General features: G+C 44.9%; 1 protein-coding gene across 5 annotated transcripts in view; it reads right to left on the minus strand.

The window, feature by feature from the left end:
- The window catches only part of LOC134927186 (uncharacterized), a 362,077-nt gene that overhangs the window by 151,034 nt on the left and 186,438 nt on the right, over nt 1-24,605 (minus strand). For all 5 annotated transcript variants that reach the window (XM_063921310.1, XM_063921329.1, XM_063921319.1 and 2 more), the window contains 4 exons: nt 21,660-21,752; nt 18,359-18,453; nt 11,883-12,025; nt 9,013-9,128 (listed from right to left, as the gene is read on the minus strand). In XM_063921310.1, the coding sequence (XP_063777380.1) occupies nt 9,013-9,128; nt 11,883-12,025; nt 18,359-18,453; nt 21,660-21,752 (447 nt within the window). The remainder of the gene's footprint in view (nt 1-9,012; nt 9,129-11,882; nt 12,026-18,358; nt 18,454-21,659; nt 21,753-24,605) is intronic.

Consider the following 24,605-nt stretch of genomic DNA (forward strand, 5'->3'; position numbering starts at 1 on the left):
TAAGATTAGCGACCCTAGTGGCCGACACAAACACCGGGCCCATCTAGGAGTGGCACTGCAGTGTCACGCAGGATGTCCCTTCCAAAAAACCCTCCCCAAACAGCACATGACGCAAAGAAAAAAAGAGGCGCAATGAGGTAGCTGACTGTGTGAATAAGATAAGCGACCCTAGTGGCCGACACAAACACCGGGCCCATCTAGGAGTGGCACTGCAGTGTCACGCAGGATGTCCCTTCCAAAAAACCCTCCCTAAACAGCACATGATGCAAAGAAAAAAAGAGGCGCAATGAGGTAGCTGACTGTGTGAGTAAGATAAGCGACCCTAGTGGCCGACACAAACACCGGGCCCATCTAGGAGTGGCACTGCAGTGTCACGCAGGATGGCCCTTCCAAAAAACACTCCCCAAACAGCACATGACGCAAAGAAAAAGAAAAGAAAAAAAAGGTGCAAGATGGAATTGTCCTTGGGCCCTCCCACCCACCCTTATGTTGTATAAACAAAACAGGACATGCACACTTTAACCAACCCATCATTTCAGTGACAGGGTCTGCCACACGACTGTGACTGATATGACGGGTTGGTTTGGACCCCCCCAAAAAAAGAAGCAATTAATCTCTCCTTGCACAAACTGGCTCTACAGAGGCAAGATGTCCACCTCATCATCATCCTCCGATATATCACCGTGTACATCCCCCTCCTCACAGATTATCAATTCGTCCCCACTGGAATCCACCATGTCAGCTCCCTGTGTACTTTGTGGAGGCAATTGCTGCTGGTCAATGTCTCCGCGGAGGAATTGATTATAATTCATTTTAATGAACATCATCTTCTCCACATTTTCTGGATGTAACCTCGTACGCCGATTGCTGACAAGGTGAGCGGCGGCACTAAACACTCTTTCGGAGTACACACTTGTGGGAGGGCAACTTAGGTAGAATAAAGCCAGTTTGTGCAAGGGCCTCCAAATTGCCTCTTTTTCCTGCCAGTATAAGTACGGACTGTGTGACGTGCCTACTTGGATGCGGTCCCTCATATAATCCTCCACCATTTTTTCAATGGTGAGAGAATCATATGCAGTGACAGTAGACGACATGTCCGTAATCGTTGTCAGGTCCTTCAGTCCGGACCAGATGTCAGCATCAGCAGTCGCTCCAGACTGCCCTGCATCACCGCCAGCGGGTGGGCTCGGAATTCTGAGCCTTTTCCTCGCACCCCCAGTTGCGGGAGGATGTGAAGGAGGAGATGTTGTTGACAGGTCGCGTTCCGTTTGACTTGACAATTTTCTCACCAGCAGGTCTTTCAACCCCAGCAGACTTGTGTCTGCCGGAAAGAGAGATCCAAGGTAGGCTTTAAATCTAGGATCGAGCACGGTGGCCAAAATGTAGTGCTCTGATTTCAACAGATTGACCACCCGTGAATCCTTGTTAAGCGAATTAAGGGCTCCATCCACAAGTCCCACATGCCTAGCGGAATCGCTCCGTGTTAGCTCCTCCTTCAATGTCTCCAGCTTCTTCTGCAAAAGCCTGATGAGGGGAATGACCTGACTCAGGCTGGCAGTGTCTGAACTGACTTCACGTGTGGCAAGTTCAAAGGGCATCAGATCCTTGCACAACGTTGAAATCATTCTCCACTGCGCTTGAGACAGGTGCATTCCACCTCCTATATTGTGCTCAATTGTATAGGCTTGAATGGCCTTTTGCTGCTCCTCCAACCTCTGAAGCATATAGAGGGTTGAATTCCACCTCGTTACCACTTCTTGCTTCAGATGATGGCAGGGCAGGTTCAGTAGTTTTTGGTGGTGCTCCAGTCTTCTGTACGTGGTGCCTGTATGCCGAAAGTGTCCCGCAATTCTTCTGGCCACCGACAGCATCTCTTGCATGCCCCTGTCGTTTTTTAAATAATTCTGCACCACCAAATTCAAGGTATGTGCAAAACATGGGACGTGCTGGAATTTGCCCATATTTAATGCACACACAATATTGCTGGCGTTGTCCGATGCCACAAATCCACAGGAAAGTCCAATTGGGGTAAGCCATTCCGCGATGATCTTCCTCAGTTGCCGTAAGAGGTTTTCAGCTGTGTGCGTATTCTGGAAACCGGTGATACAAAGCGTAGCCTGCCTAGGAAAGAGTTGGCGTTTGCGAGATGCTGCTACTGGTGCCGCCGCTGCTGTTCTTGCGGCGGGAGTCCATACATCTACCCAGTGGGCTGTCACAGTCATATAGTCCTGACCCTGCCCTGCTCCACTTGTCCACATGTCCGTGGTTAAGTGGACATTGGGTACAGCTGCATTTTTTAGGACACTGGTGAATCTTTTTCTGAGGTCTGTGTACATTTTCGGTATCGCCTGCCTAGAGAAATGGAACCTAGATGGTATTTGGTACCGGGGACACAGTACCTCCAACAAGTCTCTAGTTGGCTCTGCAGTAATGATGGATACCGGAACCACGGTTCTCACCACCCAGGATGCCAAGGCCTCAGTTATCCGCTTTGCAGTAGGATGACTGCTGTGATATTTCATCTTCCTCGCAAAGGACTGTTGGACAGTCAATTGCTTGGTGGAAGTAGTAAAAGTGGTCTTACGACTTCCCCTCTGGGATGACCATCGACTCCCAGCAGCAACAACAGCAGCGCCAGCAGCAGTAGGCGTTACACGCAAGGATGCATCGGAGGAATCCCAGGCAGGAGAGGAATCGTCAGAATTGCCAGTGACATGGCCTGCAGGACTATTGGCATTTCTGGGGAAGGAGGAAATTGACACTGAGGGAGTTGGTGGGGTGGTTTGCGTGAGCTTGGTTACAAGAGGAAGGGATTTACTGGTCAGTGGACTGCTTCCGCTGTCACCCAAAGTTTTTGAACTTGTCACTGACTTATTATGAATGCGCTGCAGGTGACGTATAAGGGAGGATGTTCCGAGGTGGTTAACGTCCTTACCCCTACTTATTACAGCTTGACAAAGGGAACACACGGCTTGACACCTGTTGTCCGCATTTCTGTTGAAATACCTCCACACCGAAGAGCTGATTTTTTTGGTATTTTCACCTGGCATGTCAACGGCCATATTCCTCCCACGGACAACAGGTGTCTCCCCGGGTGCCTGACTTAAACAAACCACCTCACCATCAGAATCCTCCTGGTCAATTTCCTCCCCAGCGCCAGCAACACCCATATCCTCCTCATCCTGGTGTACTTCAACACTGACATCTTCAATCTGACTATCAGGAACTGGACTGCGGGTGCTCCTTCCAGCACTTGCAGGGGGCGTGCAAATGGTGGAAGGCGCATGCTCTTCACGTCCAGTGTTGGGAAGGTCAGGCATCGCAACCGACACAATTGGACTCTCCTTGTGGATTTGGGATTTCGAAGAATGCACAGTTCTTTGCTGTGCTGCTTTTGCCAGCTTGAGTCTTTTCATTTTTCTAGCGAGAGGCTGAGTGCTTCCATCCTCATGTGAAGCTGAACCACTAGCCATGAACATAGGCCAGGGCCTCAGCCGTTCCTTGCCACTCCGTGTCGTAAATGGCATATTGGCAAGTTTACGCTTCTCCTCCGACAATTTTATTTTAGGTTTTGGAGTCCTTTTTTTTCTGATATTTGGTGTTTTGGATTTGACATGCTCTGTACTATGACATTGGGCATCGGCCTTGGCAGACGACGTTGCTGGCATTTCATCGTCTCGGCCATGACTAGTAGCAGCAGCTTCAGCACGAGGTGGAAGTGGATCTTGATCTTTCCCTAATTTTGGAACCTCAACATTTTTGTTCTCCATATTTTAATAGGCACAACTAAAAGGCACCTCAGGTAAACAATGGAGATGGATACTAGTATACAATTATGGACTGCCTGCCGAGTGCAGACACAGAGGTAGCCACAGCCGTGAACTACCGTACTGTACTGTGTCTGCAGCTAATATAGACTGGTTGATAAAGAGAAGATGTCTATGTAACTATGTATGTATAAAGAAGAATGAAAAAAACCCACGGTTAGGTGGTATACAATTATGGACGGACTGCCTGCCGAGTGCAGACACAGAGGTAGCCACAGCCGTGAACTACCGTACTGTACTGTGTCTGCAGCTAATATAGACTGGTTGATAAAGAGAAGATGTCTATGTAACTATGTATGTATAAAGAAGAATGAAAAAAAACCACGGTTAGGTGGTATACAATTATGGACGGACTGCCTGCCGAGTGCAGACACAGAGGTAGCCACAGCCGTGAACTACCGTACTGTACTGTGTCTGCAGCTAATATAGACTGGTTGATAAAGAGAAGATGTCTATGTAACTATGTATGTATAAAGAAGAATGAAAAAAAACCACGGTTAGGTGGTATACAATTATGGACGGACTGCCTGCCGAGTGCAGACACAGAGGTAGCCACAGCCGTGAACTACCGTACTGTACTGTGTCTGCAGCTAATATAGACTGGTTGATAAAGAGAAGATGTCTATGTAACTATGTATGTATAAAGAAGAATGAAAAAAAACCACGGTTAGGTGGTATACAATTATGGACGGACTGCCTGCCGAGTGCAGACACAGAGGTAGCCACAGCCGTGAACTACCGTACTGTACTGTGTCTGCAGCTAATATAGACTGGTTGATAAAGAGAAGATGTCTATGTAACTATGTATGTATAAAGAAGAATGAAAAAAAACCACGGTTAGGTGGTATACAATTATGGACGGACTGCCTGCCGAGTGCAGACACAGAGGTAGCCACAGCCGTGAACTACCGTACTGTACTGTGTCTGCAGCTAATATAGACTGGTTGATAAAGAGAAGATGTCTATGTAACTATGTATGTATAAAGAAGAATGAAAAAAAACCACGGTTAGGTGGTATACAATTATGGACGGACTGCCTGCCGAGTGCAGACACAGAGGTAGCCACAGCCGTGAACTACCGTACTGTACTGTGTCTGCAGCTAATATAGACTGGTTGATAAAGAGAAGATGTCTATGTAACTATGTATGTATAAAGAAGAATGAAAAAAAACCACGGTTAGGTGGTATACAATTATGGACGGACTGCCTGCCGAGTGCAGACACAGAGGTAGCCACAGCCGTGAACTACCGTACTGTACTGTGTCTGCAGCTAATATAGACTGGTTGATAAAGAGAAGATGTCTATGTAACTATGTATGTATAAAGAAGAATGAAAAAAAAACACGGTTAGGTGGTATACAATTATGGATGGACTGCCTGCCGAGTGCAGAGACACAGAGGTAGCCACAGCCGTGAACTACCGTACTGTGTCTGCTGCGACTGGATAATAAATGATATAAAAAATATATATATATCACTACTGCAGCCGGACAGGTATATATTATATATTATATAATGACGGACCTGCTGGACACTGTCTGTCAGCAGAATGAGTTTTATTTTTATAGAATAAAAAAAAAAACAACACACAAGTGAAGTCACACGACGAGTGTTTAACTTTTTCAGGCAATCACAATATAAGTATACTACTAACTATACTGGTGGTCAGTGTGGTCAGGTCACTGGTCAGTCACACTGGCAGTGGCACTCCTGCAGCAAAAGTGTGCACTGTTTAATTTTAATATAATATTATGTACTCCTGGCTCCTGCTATAACCTATAACTGGCACTGCAGTGCTCCCCAGTCTCCCCCACAATTATAAGCTGTGTGAGCTGAGCAGTCAGACAGATATATAATATATATAGATGATGCAGCACACTGGGCTGAGCCTGAGCAGTGCACTGCACACAGATATGGTATGTGACTGAGTCACTGTGTGTATCGCTTTTTTCAGGCAGAGAACGGATATATTAAATAAACTGCACTGTCTGTCTGGTGGTCACTCACTATATAATATATTATGTACTCCTGGCTCCTGCTATATAACCTATAACTGGCACTGCAGTGCTCCCCAGTCTCCCCCACAATTATAAGCTGTGTGAGCTGAGCAGTCAGACAGATATATATAATATATATAGATAATAGATGATGCAGCACACTGGCCTGAGCCTGAGCAGTGCACACAGATATGGTATGTGACTGAGTCACTGTGTGTATCGCTTTTTTCAGGCAGAGAACGGATATATTAAATAAACTGCACTGTCCTCCTCACTAGTAAACTCTCTGCTCTACACTTCTACAGTAACAGTACTCCTCCTAGTCCTTAGCTCCAGTAAATCTCTCTCTCTATAAATCTCTCTCTCTTATAATCTAAATGGAGAGGATGCCAGCCACGTCCTCTCCCTATCAATCTCAATGCACGTGTGAAAATGGCGGCGACGCGCGGCTCCTTATATAGAATCCGAGTCTCGCGAGAATCCGACAGCGTCATGATGACGTTCGGGCGCGCTCGGGTTAACCGAGCAAGGCGGGAGGATCCGAGTCTGCTCGGATCCGTGAAAAAAACCATGAAGTTCTGGCGGGTTCGGATTCAGAGAAACCGAACCCGCTCATCTCTAATATATACATTTAAATAGACTGCTGTTTATAACAAGAAGACTGGTCATTCGCTTTCATAAAGGGAGGATCTCTAGCAGCAGATACCAGACAGGACTACTACAATTCATAAACAAATTGGGGTTTTTTCATGCAGGGAATAATTAGATTTCCAGTAGTACAGCATTAAGGGGTATCTGCCCTCCCCTTCCCCTTTTGAGCAAATTATATTGTGCATCTTGGGTATTTTCTTAACTCCTGTTATTCTAGATTGTAAGCCTGCCAGTCTGTAAATTTCAGTCTTGTTTTATTAGTGTGTCTGTTCCCAATTGAAAAAAAATGCAAAGCCCCATACTATCCAAAAAAGGTGTAGTTGCCACCAACATGGTGTTTTGTGACCACATTTACATACACATGATCAGTGGTATATCTAAGATGGGTGCAGACTGTGCTGTGCACATGGGCCCCTGGATCCAGGGAGCCCATTCCGCACTCCCTGCACCCATGTTGTTCTTCAAAACTTTGCTCTTCAGAATACTGCATCGGCAGAGCAGCGTTCCACAAATCATCTGGAAAATGGTGCAGTGTCCATTTTCTCTGTGATCTAAGCGTGCACAGTAGAAAGATTGCCAAGAAAATGTCTGATCCACCATTGTCCCGGAGACCTGTGCATGCACAGTACATTCTGACACCGCACCAGAGTCTACTCACTTGTCCTGCTGACTTGAGAGGAAGGAGCCCGACCGGAAAATGCACAAAGGCCTCCTCAGGGGCGGATCCAGAAGAAAATGATAGGGGGGGCACCATGGACGGGGCAAGTACATTTGCGTGCGGCTTCGGTGCATGTGAGGTGGCACTTCTTATACAATGCCCACAGTTGTAGCCCTCATTATGCAATGTCCACTGTACTGGTAGTGCCCCTTATATAGACCCCATAGTAGTGGTGTCCCTTATGCAATGCCCGTATTGCCCCCAGTAGTAATGTTGCCTGTAGTAATGCCCACAGTCATTATGCCCCTGCAGTTATGACCCCAGTAGTTTAGCCACCAGTAGTAATGCCCCCCTGTAGTTTGCCCCATTGTAGTTTAGCCCCTGTAATTATGCCCCCCTTATAGTTTAGCCACTAGTAGTAATGCCCCCCCCCTGTAGTTTGCCCCATTGTAGTTTAGCCCCTGTAGTTATGCCCCCCTTATAGTTTAGCCTCCAGTAGTTTGGCCCCCAGTAGTTTGGCCCCTGTAGTTATGCCCCCCCCTGTAGTTTAGCCCCCAAGTAGTAATGCCCCTGTACATTAGCCCCCAAGTAGTAATGCCCCTGTAGTTTAGCCCCCAAGTAGTAATGCCCCTGTAGTTTAGCCCCCAAGTAGTAATGCCCCCTGTAGGTGCTCCCCAGTAATAATGCCCCCAGTAGCTGCCCCCCCCCACAGCAATAATGCCCCCAGTAGCTGCCCCCGGTTATAATGCCCCCAGTATTAATGCCCCTTGTTGATCCCCCCAAGTAGTAATGTCCCTCCCGTGTTTTCCCCTAGGAGATGCCCCCGCTGCATTAAGGAGGAAAAAAACAATACTTACCGAGCCCGTTCCCGCGCCGCTGCAGTCCTCCTCCTGGCTGGCGTCCTCTCCTCAGTACTATGAGAGAGACGTCATGACTGACGTCTCTCCCATAGCGCACGGCGCAGTGACAGCGCCGGAAGCCGGAGCTCAGTACTGAGCTCCTGCCTCCGGCTACCGCTGTGCAGGGAGACGGGCGCCCGCTGGTAACACAATCTCAGCGGGCGCCCGTCATCTCTCTGTGCGGCGCCGACGCCGCGGGGGGGGGGGGGGACGCCACAAATGACAAGGGGGGCATGGGCCCGAATGCCCCCCCCCCCCCCCCTGGATCCACCACTGGGCCTCTTTCTCTCTTGGGAAGTCATTCTGAGTTGATCACTCGCTAGCTGTTTTTAGCAGCTGTGCAAAAGCATAGTCGCCCCCACAGGGGAGTGTATTTTAGCTTTGCAAGAGTGCGAATGCCTGTGCAGCCGAGCACTACAAAAATAGTTTGTGCAGTTTCTGAGTAGGTCTGAACTTACTCAGCCGCTGCGATCACATCAGCCTGTCCGGTCCCGGAATTGGCGTCAGACACCCGCCCTGCAAACGACTGGACACGCCTGCGTTTTTCCAACTACTCCCTGAAAACGGTCACTTGACACCCATAAACGCCTTCTTCCTGTTGATCTTCTTGCGATCGGCTGTGCGAATGGATTCTTCGTTAAATCCATCCCTCAGCAACGATCCGCCTTGTACCCGTAGGGTGCGCCTGCGCATTGCGGTGCATACGCATGCACAGTTTTGACAAGTTTTGACCTGATCGCACCGCAGTGAAAAAACCTAGCGTGTGATCAGGTCGGAATGACCTCCTTAGCACACACCTGCACATAATACAGTCCTTAATGACATAGGAACATTAGTTTTGCAGCCTATTCTCCTTAGACTAGAGGCACAATAGATTCATTCAGCACGCCTCTTAAGAAATATTGTAGAAGTTGTTTTAAGGCAAATGGCCCAAATACCTTTTTTTTTAACCTGTAAATATGTAATATAGATTAAAAAACCTGGTCATATTCTGAGGAAACATTGTCTGTCAAAATGGCAAATCTGGCCTTCAGCGATAGACGTGATCTCTCCTTCATTCCTTCATACTCAATGTCAGGTCTTGTTTCTTCTGATTCTGTAAAAAGCATTCCAATTATTCTCCATGATAATTTGTCTCTATTTGTATTACCTCTGCTGAGTAAATAATATAGAAACTTCTACCAGTGTTAAACAAATGCACAGAATTACTCAGATCCACACAATTTATTGAAAATGTATAGTACATGAAGCAATAAACAAACTGCACAGCATAAATATATAAAAGTGTAAAAGAGTAAAATCAGTGTATACGGTATAAGAGTAATAATAATCTCATGGCGCTAGACTACCAGCAGTAACAAAAGGTCAAGGAGATATAAATGTGTGCAGAATTTTTGTATATATAACACAGTAAAATGTTGGTAATACTGAAATTAACCAAGAATAAAATCAAAATAAAAAAAATATATAAATAAAAAAGACTAAAAAATATCCATCTTGCAGTTAATATTATAATGGAGGACACAAATTGTGGAACACTCCTGAAAGTAATGATTAAGCATTAGTTTGTTTCAGAGCCGGATTATGGGAGGGGCGACACATTAGGGGCCCCCACAGACCCCTGCTTTTTAAATTGAAAGTCTCCCAGGGCCACCGAGGAGCTCTGTATATAGCACATGCTGGCAGCTCAGTCAGTCTCTCTGGGATTTCCCTTCACTATCCCGCAAGACCCTGAATGAGCCGCGGGCGTCTATGGTGTGTGTGTGTGTGTGTGTGTACGCGCATGGGGGGGTGTCTTTGCCACTAAGGTGCGTGTGTGCTTGCGCTGGGGGGGGGGTGTATCTTTGGCAGCAATTTATGTGTTTTTACCCACCAGCACAAGTATTTAGTCTGCGTGAAGGGTCAAGTCCAGGGAATTTCAACCCGGGTTCACCCTTTCACACAGAAAAAGGACATGTGTTTTCTGTGAAATTACTGGGTAGGACTGCTTTATCTGGTACATTCAGTTTCTGTGTGAAAGGGGTACAAGTGTGCCTCTGCCCCAGCTCTCCCCAAGTGTGCCTTGCCCCAGTCATCCCAAAGCGTGCCTCAGCTCTCCCCAAGTGTGCCTTTGCCTCTCTCCCCAAGTGGGCCTCTGTTCCCTCATTAAGTGTGCCTTCCCAAATTTTGCCATAGAGAGAGGTTAATGATTTGCAAAATAAAGAATAAAACCAATGAGATCGTGTAATTCAAACTTCAGTTCTACCTCTTTCAGACTGCCTGAGGCGGGTCGCACCCGGGAGCCTGACACAGCTCCCAGTCACACCGCACAGCAAGCTGGGTTGAACTCGCGATGAACCCTGCTCGCTACCAGAGTTGGAATAAGAGGATGCTCGACCCAGTATTTCAACCCTGGCACCTTTCAGACCGCACATGAACACGGGTTATGTGGGTTCATGTGACAATAACTCGTGTTCATAGCAAGTGTTCTGTAAGGGGTATTATTGAGGTACATTATAATAGACTACGTGAAATGCATGATTGCAAATGTTCAGTTCTAAACAGTTATTACTTAAAATACTAGTAGTAGCATAACTCTCAGGGGTAAGGGAAGCACTTGCCCTGGGTGCCAGGTATTACAGATGGTGTCAGCAGGGGTGCCAAGATTAAGGGTGAGATTCAAATCTCTGACCCCCTCTCTCGCCCGCCCACAGTATTCTAATGTTGCTGTGGACGGGCGCGACAATTTCATTTCAGATCTCTACCCCTGGGGGTAGTGAGCTGAAATGCACGTAAAAAGACCCGTTTCGGCAACCAAACGGGTCTTTTCACGCTCGTGTCCATTACTTTAGTTGGGTTTAGGTGCTTTGCGCGACAAAACCCGAGTGTATTGGGCGCGATTAATGCGATAAGTGGGGGCATTTGAATATCTCCCCTATATTTCCCATTATTTAGAAGGGAGATCGGGGGGTGCGATAATATTTGAATCCCACCCCTTAGGGTTGCGGGGGATCCAGGGCAACTAACTGGTGGGGTCCCTATTAATAACATATGCTGGAGATGTTATTGAAAAGTATAATGTGTAAATGCTGCCAGCAGCACAAATGTGTTAAACACACTGTAGTGCCCCCAGTTCACATTATACTACACAGACATTCCAGGTCCCATTTTCCACAATGACCCCCGCAGTGCTGATGTATCTAATTGTGGGGGGTCCAGCAGTCACATTGTTAATCCGGTTCTGACCCCCTCCTGCGCTTCTATTTAGCAGAGGATACCTTGCCTATAGAGTCTATCGAAGTACTGCTACTTATTGCTGGAAGCAGCCATATAGGGTGTTGTGTTGAATTTCTATTAATACTGATTATTGTTATAAAGATGGAGTTTAATTTATTTTCTATGACCTCTATTTATTAGAAGATAAAGGTGCAGAGTTTCCTGCCAATCAAATGTTTCCTACACCACTTTCCTGCAAATCAAATATATCCTGACACATCCCTGTTTCTTCCTTTAAGGTCCCCTGTACTTTCCATAGAACTGCTATGCAGCCAAGTGTATGAATCAAGGAAATGCAGTCACATAACTGCCTATAACTCAGCATATGGGGGAATAACCGCATTTTTCTCTGTGCAAGCAATGGCTGACTTACGTGCAACTGTGAATTGGCCCCAGGGTGTATAAGTGTGCACCCTAAGGTTTTCTTTTTTCTATTATTAGATATTAACCATTGACTGGATATACTAATTTATTTTATTTTAATTTAACTTAATTGATTATAAAAGATTGTTAAGCACCTGGATAAATGATATATAATTTCTTTTGTTAGGACAAACAGATGTGTTTATTCAAAATGAAAACTTGTATACCTTACCATTTACCAGTGATACCAGCTCGTACAACTGATTCTGTAATTCCTTCTCATCGAAATATTCCACACTGGCTTGGAAGGAGGCTCCATATCTCAGATGCAGAACACATTTGGTCATGGAATCACAGCTGTCAATACAACCTTTTCTGCAAATGAAGCAGGTTGATTGTATAGATTAACATATCATACAAATTCTACATTTCTCTTGGGCTTCATAATAGTAATATTTCTGTTTGTATAGCAAAATTAACCACTTAACTGGCAAATATTATTTAGGTCAAGAACACCTATAAGACTTATCCAAATTGATATTATTTGGAAGAAAAACATTTTTATTTTTTTTCATCCTTAGTAAAAAAATATATTTTTTTAAAATGTCGGAACATTGGTCATCACCATCAGAACATTGCAACTTAATATTTTCTGCAGCCTCTGGGGGTCCAGAGGAGAGGTGAGGGGTACTTTGTAACATTTCCCCAGCGGCTGCTTATGTCTGCAGCCACGGAGTGAGAGGTGCTGCCGGGCTGACCGATCAGCAGTGATTGCCAGCACAGCTTCCGCTGAAGGGGGGTGAACCAGGAAGCAGAGGGACCAGAACCGCACCGTAGGCTCTTATCTTGGCATTGTATTATTAAAAGTAACCTAACTGCTCCAGACCAAACTACTAAGTGGTGATCAAACAATGAAACTTGATTTTAATGTTTACTTACTATCTCATATAACTATGTATATATGTATGTACTATATTTACTGTGCATATCAGGGCCGTAACTACGTGTGTGCCAGGTGTGCCTGGCACCCAGCGCAGTTGCCCTGAGGGCGCAACAGCCAGCGGCTTGTAATGAGTCAAATTTACTCATTACGTGCCGCCTCTGCTGTGTGCGCCGCGCTGGTGAGGAGAGCAGCAGCGCCGGAGGCAGCAGAGAAGGAGGAGGAGGGAGGGGGACTGGAGCCGCATCAGCGCTATGTAATTGGTAGAGGCGCCGCTGCAGCATGTCCCCTCTCCTTCCGTATTGGCTGCCCAGTGCTGCTGTGAATGCTGGGATGCAGGTCCTTCATCCCAGCATTCACAGCGGTGGCGGGCAGCCAATACGGAAGGAGAGGGGACTGCTGCAGCGGCGCCTCTACCAATTACATAGCGCTGCTGCGGTTCCAGTCCCCCTCCCTCCTACTCCTCCCCTGCCTGCATCGAGGGATCTGCCAGCACGAGGATCCTGACTGCCAGCGGGGAGAGATGGTAAGTATCTTTCTCTCTTCCTCTCTTTCTCTATTTCTCTATCTATTCTGTCTGCTGCGATGTGTAAAAAGGGGGACTGTCTGCCGTAATGTGTAAAAAGGGGACGCTGTCTGCCATAATGTGTAAAAAGGGGGACGCTGTCTGCTGAAATGTGTAAAAAAGGGGAAGCTGTCTGCCGTAAAGTGTAAAAAGGGGGACGATGTCTGCCGTAATGTGTAAAAAGGGGACTCTGTCTGCCGTAATGTGTAAAAAAGGGGACGCTGTCTGCTGTAATGTGTAAAAAAGGGACGCTGTCTGCCGTAATGTATAAAAAGGGGGACGATGTCTGCCGTAATGTGTAAAAAGGGGACTCTGTCTGCTGTAATGTGTAAAAAAGGGGACGCTGTCTGCCGTAATGTGTAAAAAAGGGATGCTGTCTGCCGTAATGTGTAAAAAGGGGACTCTGCCGTAATGTGTAAAAAAGGGGACGTTGTCTGCCATAATGTGTAAAAAGGGGGACGCTGTCTACTCTAATGTGTAAAAAGGGGATGCTGTCTGCGGTAAAGTGTAAAAAGGGGGACTGTCTGCCGTAATGTGTAAAAGCGTCTCTACCTGGTGTAGTGGTGCTACTGTGCAGCATAATTTGAATAATGGAGACTACTGTGCACCGTAGTATTAATTGGTATTATTTTGTGGCCACGCCCCTTCCCCATGAAGCCATGCCCCTATATATTTTTTGCGCACCTACGGCGCGCACTGCCCCTATCTTGCATGGGGGGGCGCCAATGCCATTTCTTGCACACAGCGCTAAAATTAAAATTACCGAAGCAATTAGTCCGGCGCTGTCAAAAAGAAATGCTTAACCTTTAAGCTGCTGTTTAAAGGGATAGTTAGTCCCTGGAAGAACAAATGGAAAAGGGTATATACAGCGCAAAAAAACTGGATATGGAAAAACAATCATAATTTATTATAAAAAGAATTGTTGCAACAAATAGACCATTGAATTCATATATATAAAACAATTTTCATATAAAAATATGTGTCAAACAGGGCAGGCACAGCAGATTTGTGTGGTATGTTACCACACGAGGAAGCCGGACATCACGCACTGATGAAAAGTCCCTGGAAATATGCCACAGTCCTGGGTGCAGTTTTTCAATGCTGGCAGATTAACGTCCAAATAAATATAAAGGCAGACCTTTGTTTGGTTGATTCTGGACCAGATTCAGTCCTATTGAAAGCTGGATCTCTTGCGCCTTTGTGGACTTCTGCAGATTTCCCAATTGCTGGTGGTTGAAGGACTTCTAGGCTTATTCCAGGTGTAGATGATAAATTCAGTGGTGCACGGCTCCTCAAAACACAGCGCTAAAATGCCTAGTAACGGCACTGGTACATATATATATGTGTATATACAGTGAGTGGCCAAATTTTATAACCATTGGGTTAATACTTTGTTGGGCCACCTTTTGCAATGAATACTTCTTGAATTCTGCTAGGCACGGATTGTACTGTTAGTACAGTATGTTTTATGGGTGATATTAGCCCGAATGCAATGAACGGCATCCCCATACAGTACTTTGCTTCCACCAACCTGAAGAGTTGTGACAATGCAAGTAGGATCCATGCTTTCATGCTATTGTCTACATATCCTCATCCTACCATCTGCGTGATGTAATTGAATACATGGTTTGTCACAGCACATTAACCATTTCCAATCAGTAGCTCTCTAGTTCCGCTCTTCCTAAGCAAACTAGAGGCATTTCTGTTGATTGCAGCAGATAGCAATGGCGTATGGATGGGCCTTCTTCTGTAGCCCATATGATGTAATATGTGGTGTACTGTACATTGAGAGGACATCTGAATTGGTCCCTATATCAGATTATCCATTACTGGATGCACTGTTCTTCATCTGTGGGACAAAACAAGTCTGCCCACTCTGTGTTCTGCGCGGACATCCAGTAACCATTTATGACCAAAAGCCTTATGCTTTGACCCAGTTAATTGTCTGCTGGTCTATTCTCTACACAGTTTAAAACTGGAAGCGGTCATCATACCATTAGTTGGGATCCCGGACGTCATAATGGTGACGGGGAAATACAGACGCCGGAATCCACGACACTCATAGAGGGAGAATAAATCCTGTGGCAAGTGCAGCGAGCCACCATGCCTGCAGCGTGGCGAGCACAGCAAGCCCACAAGGGGCTTGCTAGCACTCTTCCCAATGCCGGCATACCCAAGAGCGGGATCCCGCCCGCTGGATTTATATACTCATCCTTTAACAACTGCCACTCTCAAACAATTCACCAGTGCAGCCGTTTTTCTAGACCTCACACTGCTGCTGCCAGCAGCAACAATCATCATTACATGTTCAAAGTCCTGAAATAATTCGAGTACTTGCTATTGTGCGCATCTCTGGGATCCTTTGAAGATCGAAAGTCAAATATTGTTCCAAGTCCTGGTGGAAAAACTCCCTTATGGCTCTCCCAAAGCACTTGATCGGTATAGGCGTCCTCTTTCCTCAATCAAATTCACCTAACGGTTTGTGTGGTTCTCCCACAACAAAATAATAGAGGAAATGGATATGGTGAAGTACAGTTTTATTAACAGAATTTAAAAGTTATCCACCATTAGACATCAGACCTGCGTACCAAAAATCATGGGGTGTCAGAAGTGCCAACACAAGTCAGCATAAGGATGTTAATATGGTACCTCTCGGGGTAAGGCCAGTAGCTGAACCTTGGGATCGTCCCTCCTTTATTCTCCACTCTCAGTGCAGTTGCATCTATCCAATCAATCACCTACGCGTTTCAGCTCACTAGGAGCCTTCATCAAGGTGTATGGTGGACAGGGGTCTGAATCTCTTATATACCCCTCTCTGTGATTTGATTGGATAGAGCTCCAATTAACCTATTATCACTAATGGGGAGATCAAACAATATATCTTATGTTCCTCTACAAGCATGAATATGAATCCTTTCCATTCTTTTAAAATGAACCAAATAAAACACTTAAAACAACCAATATTCATATATAATCATTGCATGCATTCCAACTGAGTGAATTTTTATATGTATATAATATAAATCTCAAGCAAACAACATATAGAAAATATTAGTAAATTTTTAAGGGAGATATTTTTAGCATATTCTTTTAAAAAAAAAACCTTCATTTAGAGGTGGAACTACAAAAAAAATCATGACCTATTGCTAAACTCGCCAGTAAAAGCTGGCAAAAAAAAGATATTAAAAGTTTCAGACAATTTTCACGATAATACAATGATACATAAGGTTCCCATTAATTTTCAATAGAGGTTGGAGAAGTTTGAAAAAAAATGAGAAAAGTAGATTTTTGCGAAAACCCCCCCGATAAAATTGAAAAACGTACATACATAAAGACAATACTTAAAAAATGCAAAAAGGATCGAAAAATCGAAATTTATCTAATTTTTTTTATCCTAAAACCTGTTGATACATCAGCCCCTATATGTTTTTAAGGATGCTGCAGGGGAGAGTTATAACTAATATCTCCAGGGTAATGGGAGCGCATTCCGCTCCGTTACTGGAAGTTCGGAGGTGGAATGCAAGCGCTATATACGGTCCACACACTGGAAGTATCGCGGACTTCTGGTAAATACAATAATTAAAGACCGGAAGTAGCGTGCTTTCCTTAGCGCTAGAATGGATGCGATGATTATATATGAATATTGGTGTTTTAAGTGTTTTATTTGGTTCATTTTAAAGGAATAGAAAGTATTCATATTCATGCTTGTAAAGGGACATAAGATATATTGTTTGATCTCCCCATTAGCGATAATAGGTTAATTGGAGCTCTATCCAATCAAATCACAGAGAGGGGTATATAAGAGATTCAGACCCCTGTCCACCATACACCTTGATAAAGGCTTCTAGTGAGCTGAAACGCGTAGGTGATTGATTGGATAGACGCAACTGCACTGAGTGTGGAGAATAAAGGAGGGACAATCCCAAGGTTCACCTACTGGCCTTATCCCGGGAGGTACCATATTAACATCCTTATGCTGACTTGTGTTGGCACTTCTGGCGCCCCATGATTTGCGGTACGCAGGTTTGCTGTCTAATGGTGGATAACTTTTAAATGCTGTTAATAAAACTGTACTTCACTATATCCATTTCCTCTATTATTTTGTTGTGGGAGAACCACACAAACCGTTAGGTGAATTGACTTGAGGAAAGAGGACGCCTCTACTGATCAAGTGCTTTGGGAGAGCCATAAGGGAGTTTTTCCACCAGGACCTGGAATAATATTTTGACTTTCAATCTTTAAAGGATCCCAGGGGTGCGCACAATAGCAAGTACTTGAATTATATTAGTTGTTTGTGGGTGTACAATGACCACCCCGGCTTTTGCTGCAGCACTACTGTTTTGGAGCGCAGTCTTTCCATCTTTTGGATTCATATGTTCAAAGTCCTCCAGATAGCATTGTTTACCCATTATTTAATGAGTGATACACTTCATTAGTCTGCATGCCTGCACCTTTCCATTCTTGTACAGATTCAGGCATCTCACGTCGGTATTATCTGTGGAATAACTACTTTGCAGAGATTGCCTGATGGTCATAATAATAATTTCATACCTCCCAACATCTGTGTTAGCTGAGGAGGGACATTAACACGCGCCGAAGATGCCTGTCCAAAATTAGGGGCATGGCAACGTGGTACGGGGATGTGGCCTCACAGCAAGTGTAGTCACTATGGGGGCATGAACAGCGCTCAGTGAGCTGCTGGCCATGTCCCCTGTCCCTCTCTGTCAGGGAATAGACACTGTGCGCATATGCACACCATCTATTCACCTCGGCTCAGAGCAGTGAGTGACCAGTGGATCTCCCAACTGCTACCCCCCCACTACCACCACTGCGGTACACCACGGCCCGCGGGTGGGACAGCGGGACTGGGAGATATGTAATTTGGCCACTCAGTGTGTGTCATGATCTATTTGTATTAGCATTGTTCAGATTTATATGGTATCGCATGCCGGTACTGAGTGCAAGCTAAGTATTGTCCAGCCATTTCAGACCTACCTGGAGGCAGTGGATAGTACATAGGTAAAAATAGTGATCCCCAATAACAACTTTATCTAATCACAACTTTAACTCTTATCTAATCTCCTTCGTTCGGATGAGTTCCTGAACCTTTTACAAATATATTTTTGAATGCTGTAAGAAGCTTTTATATTAGGATACTTGATCAGGACTTTAGGGACAGCAACCATTTCAGTTAAAAACTTACTGCGGAAGCAAATAAGGTTCCAGGTCTATCCGGGCATCTTCATTGTAATATCTGTTCAGTGGGGCCCTGAATACATTTTCCATTCTATGCAGCTCCTAAATATACATCAATATGGGAAATATAAAATGACAGATGTAAAACAATTCTAAAGAAAAAGAAAAGAGAAAGCTGGATAATATAAGAATTGGGATGAGGGCACTGTATGGAATGTTATGTAACTTATTGTTTTCTTTGTAGTGCTATAGTTTTGTTATCCTGTTTTTGCAATCTGTATAATTTCATAGAACAGACTGCAGGTGGTGGGACACCTCTTCCTTATGTGACTTTATGAATCCCAATATTCACACCTAAACATTAAACCAGTCTCCTTTGCCTGTGCGATGTACAGCGCTGTATTAATTATTACCAGTGCTCGAAGTAGGCCGGTATACACCGGTATGGCATACCGGCACTTCGAGCACTGATCCTCACCGCCTTTCAAATTCCGCACTGTCAAGCGCTGGAACCCGCAGCAAATCAGGAGCGGCCGGCCTGGTTGGCTGCCGATCCGCTGGAGATTTCTAATGGTTGCGCCGCAGTCATAGGGACCGAAGGCCATCTCCACACCACCGCTGCCCCAGGCTTTCTCCTCTTCGCCGCCCACGTCCTCCTCACCTCCGCTGCTGCCCACATCTTCCACCACTGCTGCCCATGTCATTCTCCACACCGCCGCCAAGGGCCTTCTCCTGGTCACCGCCGCTGCCCAGGGCCTTCTCCTCACCGCCGCTGACTTCAGCCTCTGCACCGCCGCCGAACACAGCCCTGTCCGCTGTTCATTAGGTACTGTCCCACAGTCACTCTTTCTGTCCCTGCTTTCACTCTCTCTGTCACTCTCCTTGCTGTCACTCTATAACTGTCCCTGTTGTCACTCTCTCTGTTACTGCCCCTGCTGTCACTCTCCCTGTACCTAAGTCCCTGCTGTCACTCTCCCTGTCCCTGTATTTTGGCTCATGCTCTGTTGCATAATGTGAATTTTTGCTCATACTGTGTTGCATAATGTGAAATTTGGCTCATTCAGTGTTGCATAATGTGAATTTTGGCTCATACTGTGTGGCATTTTGTGATTTTTTGCTCATTCCATGTTGCATAATGTGAATTTTCTCTCATGCCGTGTTGCAATATGTAAATTTTGGCTCATACTGTGTGGCATAATGTGAATTTTGGCTTATATTGTGTGGCATATTGTGAGTTTTGGCTCATTCTGTGTGGCATATTATGAATTATGGCTCATTCTGTGTTGCATAATGTGAATTTTGGCTCATACTGTGTGGCATACTGTGAATTTTGGCTCAATTTGTGTGGCGTAATGTGAATTTTGACTCATTCCATGGGAATTCTGGCTAATTCAGTGTGGCATAATTTATAAGGGGTCCTACTATTGTGGTGCATAACGTGTATAAGGGGTATATGATGTGGTACACTACACTTAAGGAGACGCCCCTTTTGAGTGGCCACACCCTTTTTCCGGAGCAGCGTGCGCATAATTACAACCTTCACTTTTCCATACCCCTACTTAAAAATGTACACTTTGACCACTTATTATTACTATATGTCACGTGTAGTGTAATATACATTTTTGGAAGGGGCTGTATGTGCAATGACAAATAGAACATAAGAGTGGGTGGGTTGATCTTAATGTAATGTAGGTGTGTCACACACTGTTACCGGGGCTGGAGGTGTACCCTGTTGTCCTGCTGACTCACCAGAGTGGTGCACCCACCGTAATACCACTGAATGCACTCTATTTAAAGCAGTACATTGCCAGTATAACTACTCTCTCAGTAGCTCAGTAACTTGATTCCAGGTTCCTGCTTTATATCTTGCATTTCAGTTCCTGCATCAGTGTTCCCACACTGGATGTTCTGCTAACCCTTATCAGTGTCACTACATTGGATGTTCAGCTAATCTGCATCAGTGTCCCTACATTAGATGTTCTGCTAATCCGCATCAGTGTTCCTACACTGGATGTTCTGTTATCGAGCATCAGTGTCCCTACACTGGATGTTCTGCTAACCCGCATCAGTGTCCATACACTGGATGTTTTCCTAACCAGCATCAGTGTCCCTACATTGGATGTTCTGCTAATCCGCATCAGTGTCCCTACACTGGATGTTCTGCTATCCCGCATCAGTGTCCCTACACTGGATGTTCTGCTAACCTGCATCAGTGTCCCTACATTGGATGTTCTGCTAATCCGTATCAGTGTCCCTACACTGGATGTTCTACTAACCCGCATCTGTATCCTTACAGTGGATTTTCTGCTAACCCGCATCAGTGTTCCCACACTGGATATTTTGCTAGCCGGCATCAGTGTTCCCACACTGGATAAACTGCTAACCCTCATCAGTGTTCCCATCCTGGATATTCTGCTAACCCGCATCAGTGTCCCTACACTGGATATTCTGCTAACTCGCATCAGTGTCCCTGTGCTGGAAGTTCTGCTAGCCCACATCAGTATCCCTACAGTGGATGTTCTGCTAACCCGCATCAGTGTCCCTACACTGGATATTCTGCTAACCTGCATCAGTGCAGGTATACTAGATATTAAAATTAAGTCTTTTTATAGTCTCAAGTTGCAAACTAAAATCTGCAATATCTCCCACTGGAATTTCTCGCATTACCACAATTTCTAATTGAATAGCATAAAGTTGCAGCTGAGGTTTATACCCAGGGCAAAAAGTTGTTTGCCTGTTCAGTATTTGTGGTGTGGATTAAAAGAACGACAGTGTCTAGATAGAAAGTCATGTATAGATAGTCCTTAGGCAGATACCATATGGTTGACAGGGTCAAAAGGTTGAGAGATAACTAGTGCACATGTCCACTAGTCAACATGGTCAAAAGGCTGACACAAAAAAGGCTGATACATGCTTTTCGTATTATTTTAACCCTGATCCTAACCCTAATCCTATCACTTCCCCTAGTGCCTAACCCTAACTGTCCCCTTCCACACTCTAAACTCCCCCCCCCCCTTCCCTGATGAGTGCCTATCTATAACTATCATGAAAAACCATGTGTCAACCTTTTTGGAGTTGACCATTTGTTGACATTTTCACTCTGTCAACCTAAGTCCACGTCGGCCATTTAACTGTCGACCTTTCGACACTGTCAACAAATTGACATCTGGTGTCGACCTATTGCCTATTTATTTACTATCTTCCATAAAGATATGTACACAGCATTTGTGGGGTACATGCAAAAACAAAAATATTTTGTAATTAACCTGCATTTAAAAAAAAAAAATTGAATACATATTATATATTACCTCTTGATTGGTATAGTTTAATTCATGACAAATTGGTTGTATAAAACTTTTGAAATCTTGTTGATCATCAATGGTATCAAGGAAATCTTTGATCTGAAACCGAAAATGTAAAAAATACTATGTATATATCTGTTTACAAGGCATTTCAGCTGTAATGAAAGTTGTTACAAATCATTAAGACTGTGTGAGTCATGAAAAGTCAGAAGGATAGGAGACAAGGGTCTAAAAATGCCACAAAAGTAGTGACAATTACTCTATGCTAGAAAGTGAAAGTCAAATAAATTGTCACAGACAACTGAGAATTTGCAAAGTGTCATGCATTGTGTATAACCAAAGAGGGACTGTAATTACTGCAGCAAGCGGCACCAACAACGACATGCCCTAGACACAGTGGAATGTCATGCAAATACGCCAAACTCAGATGGAGATCAGTAGGATTTACCGGCATGACGGCCATCAGTATACAGAAAACGGCATCCCATGTGGGCTTGCGCTGTGGGTTCGGTGGCTCGCTGCGCTTGCCACAGGTTCTATTACCACTCTATGGGTGTCGTGGACATCCACGAATGGGAATAAACCCTGTTAGCTGGGATTCCGGTTATCGACATTGTCAGCGGTCGGGATCCCAGCGTCTGTATCCTGACCGCGGGGATCCCGACTGCCAGCAACTCAACTGCATACGCTCAAATGTATTTTCCTTAGACAACACTGTAACATGGGAATTTACCTAGAATAATTTTTGCAAACACACCCATGAATTTAGCAAACGCAGATCAAAACGCACTTTTCAAATTGATGTCTTCCTCAGCAGCGTGTTTAGAGAAACTGAAAGTGCGTCGGGTACAGGGGAAAAAATTGATGAAGTCCCCCTGATTTCAAAAATACGGGGTACGTGGGGAAAGTCATAGGGTTCCTCCATATTTTTGGAACTAACACTGGGTTCCACTAGCCAAGGAGGTAAGCCACAGCCAGGGGACATCTGTATGTTTGTCCCTACCGCTGTAGCATTACTCCCACCAACTAGCCCTAGCTGGGGCACCCCGCTCCAGGACACCCAAGGTTAGGGCTGAAGCCTGGGGCTATGCTCGGTACCCCTGGCCTGTGGATGCCAAGTTCACAGGTTTAAAGTGTAAACATTTTATATTGTCTTTTACAGGTGGAACGGCAGAAGGAAGAGCAGCCCGACTCTTCCAATAAACCCAACCCCTTTATCCACTCTCCAGTACCTAAGGTTCAGGGAATGGACATCTGGCTCCTCATTGGTCAGCAGTGGCCATTTTCTTATAGGCTGCTTTGGGGGCAGCCATTTTCTGCTAGCCCCTGCTGGTCATTATAGCTCAGAGCAGTCAGAAACAGGAGGACCCCTGTTTGCCTCCAGCAGCCAGGCTACCCTGGATCACTTAAAATTGACTGGCCCAGGGGGTAGATGACACCATGTCCCTCTTGCCAGCCAGCCTCTGCATGCAACCTTTATTTAAAACATTAATTTCTCAGTAAAGCCATACTCAGGACTTGAACCCAGGACCTCATACATTGCAGTCAGATAGTTTACACATGGAGCAATTTGCTCCTGCGTAATCATAATTTTATAAAGCTACATGTAACTCAGTATAAAATCATTTGCAGCTAAGCAGATCTACTGCAGCCACACAGTGTAGATGTGTTATAAATGTGTGTGTATTATATACTGTAATATAGTATTCATAGTATAGTTTGTCTAATTTTCTTCAGGTGCTCAGCAAATCAGGATCTGAAAGTAATGTTTCTGTATGGAGACACGTATCCAAGTAGGTGAGAGGTGACCCATTGAAAACAGAAACACAATAAGTCTGGCGTTTCTGAGAGCATCAGCCATGGAAGATTTTTTTATTGAGCAGTTGGTGAAAAGGTCTAACCATTAGTAAGGCAGAAATACAGGCATTTGCTAATTTTACTTGTAAATCATTTATTTTTTGTCTATGTTGTACATTTACTGAGTAGTGACCCCATATATCAGCATGTTTAAAAATCCTGATTCCCTGATCAATCAAAACCGGTCAAGATTGGTAAATTGGGCATTTTTAACATGTTTAATTTCCCTGAAGGATTGCCGACAGTGGCATCACATACACAGACACGGCATTCTCCGGGGGAAGCCCTGCATCTCCTGAACCCCCAGAATCACGGAAATGGGTGTCAGGATGCTTAACCACACCCCAACCCACAAAGCCATGCCCCAGTCCTGCAACGCCACCCCCAGTGGCGCACCCAGGGGGGGTTTCCGAGTACCCAGAAACCCCCCTCCACTGCATGAGTATTATTAATGACTGTCTAGCGTCCTCTGCAGCCTGCTGTCTTCCTGGTGGCACTTGCAAGTGCAATAAAAGTTTACTTTATTTTAATTATAGTACATATATATCCATGTGCATACATATATACACATACATACATACATATACATACATATAAACACACATATGATATACATATATACATATATATACATGTGTATATATATGTGTACTGTATGTGTGTGTACATATATATATATATATATATATATATATGTATGCATGTTTAATATGCTATGTATATGTGTATATGGGTTCACTACGATCTCCCAGCGACCAGCATACCTGCGCCGGGAGGCCGGCCGCCGGCTTACCGACAGTGTGGCGAGCGCAAATGAGCCCCTTGCGGGCTCGCTGCGCTCGCCACGCTACACTATTCTATTCTCCCTCCAGGGGGGTCGTGGACCCACACGAGGGAGAATAAGTGTCGGTATGCCGGCGGTCGGGCTCCCGGCGCCGGTATGCTGGTCGCCGGGAGCCCGACCACCGGCATACTGAAGACCACCCATGTATATGTATGTTTGTGTGTATGTATATATATATATGTGTAGATATATGTATGTATATATATATATATATATATATATATATATATACACATACACACACACAGACA

This window comes from Pseudophryne corroboree, chromosome 1, assembly GCF_028390025.1.
Source record: "Pseudophryne corroboree isolate aPseCor3 chromosome 1, aPseCor3.hap2, whole genome shotgun sequence".
In the NCBI taxonomy this organism is placed as follows: Eukaryota; Metazoa; Chordata; class Amphibia; order Anura; family Myobatrachidae; genus Pseudophryne; species Pseudophryne corroboree.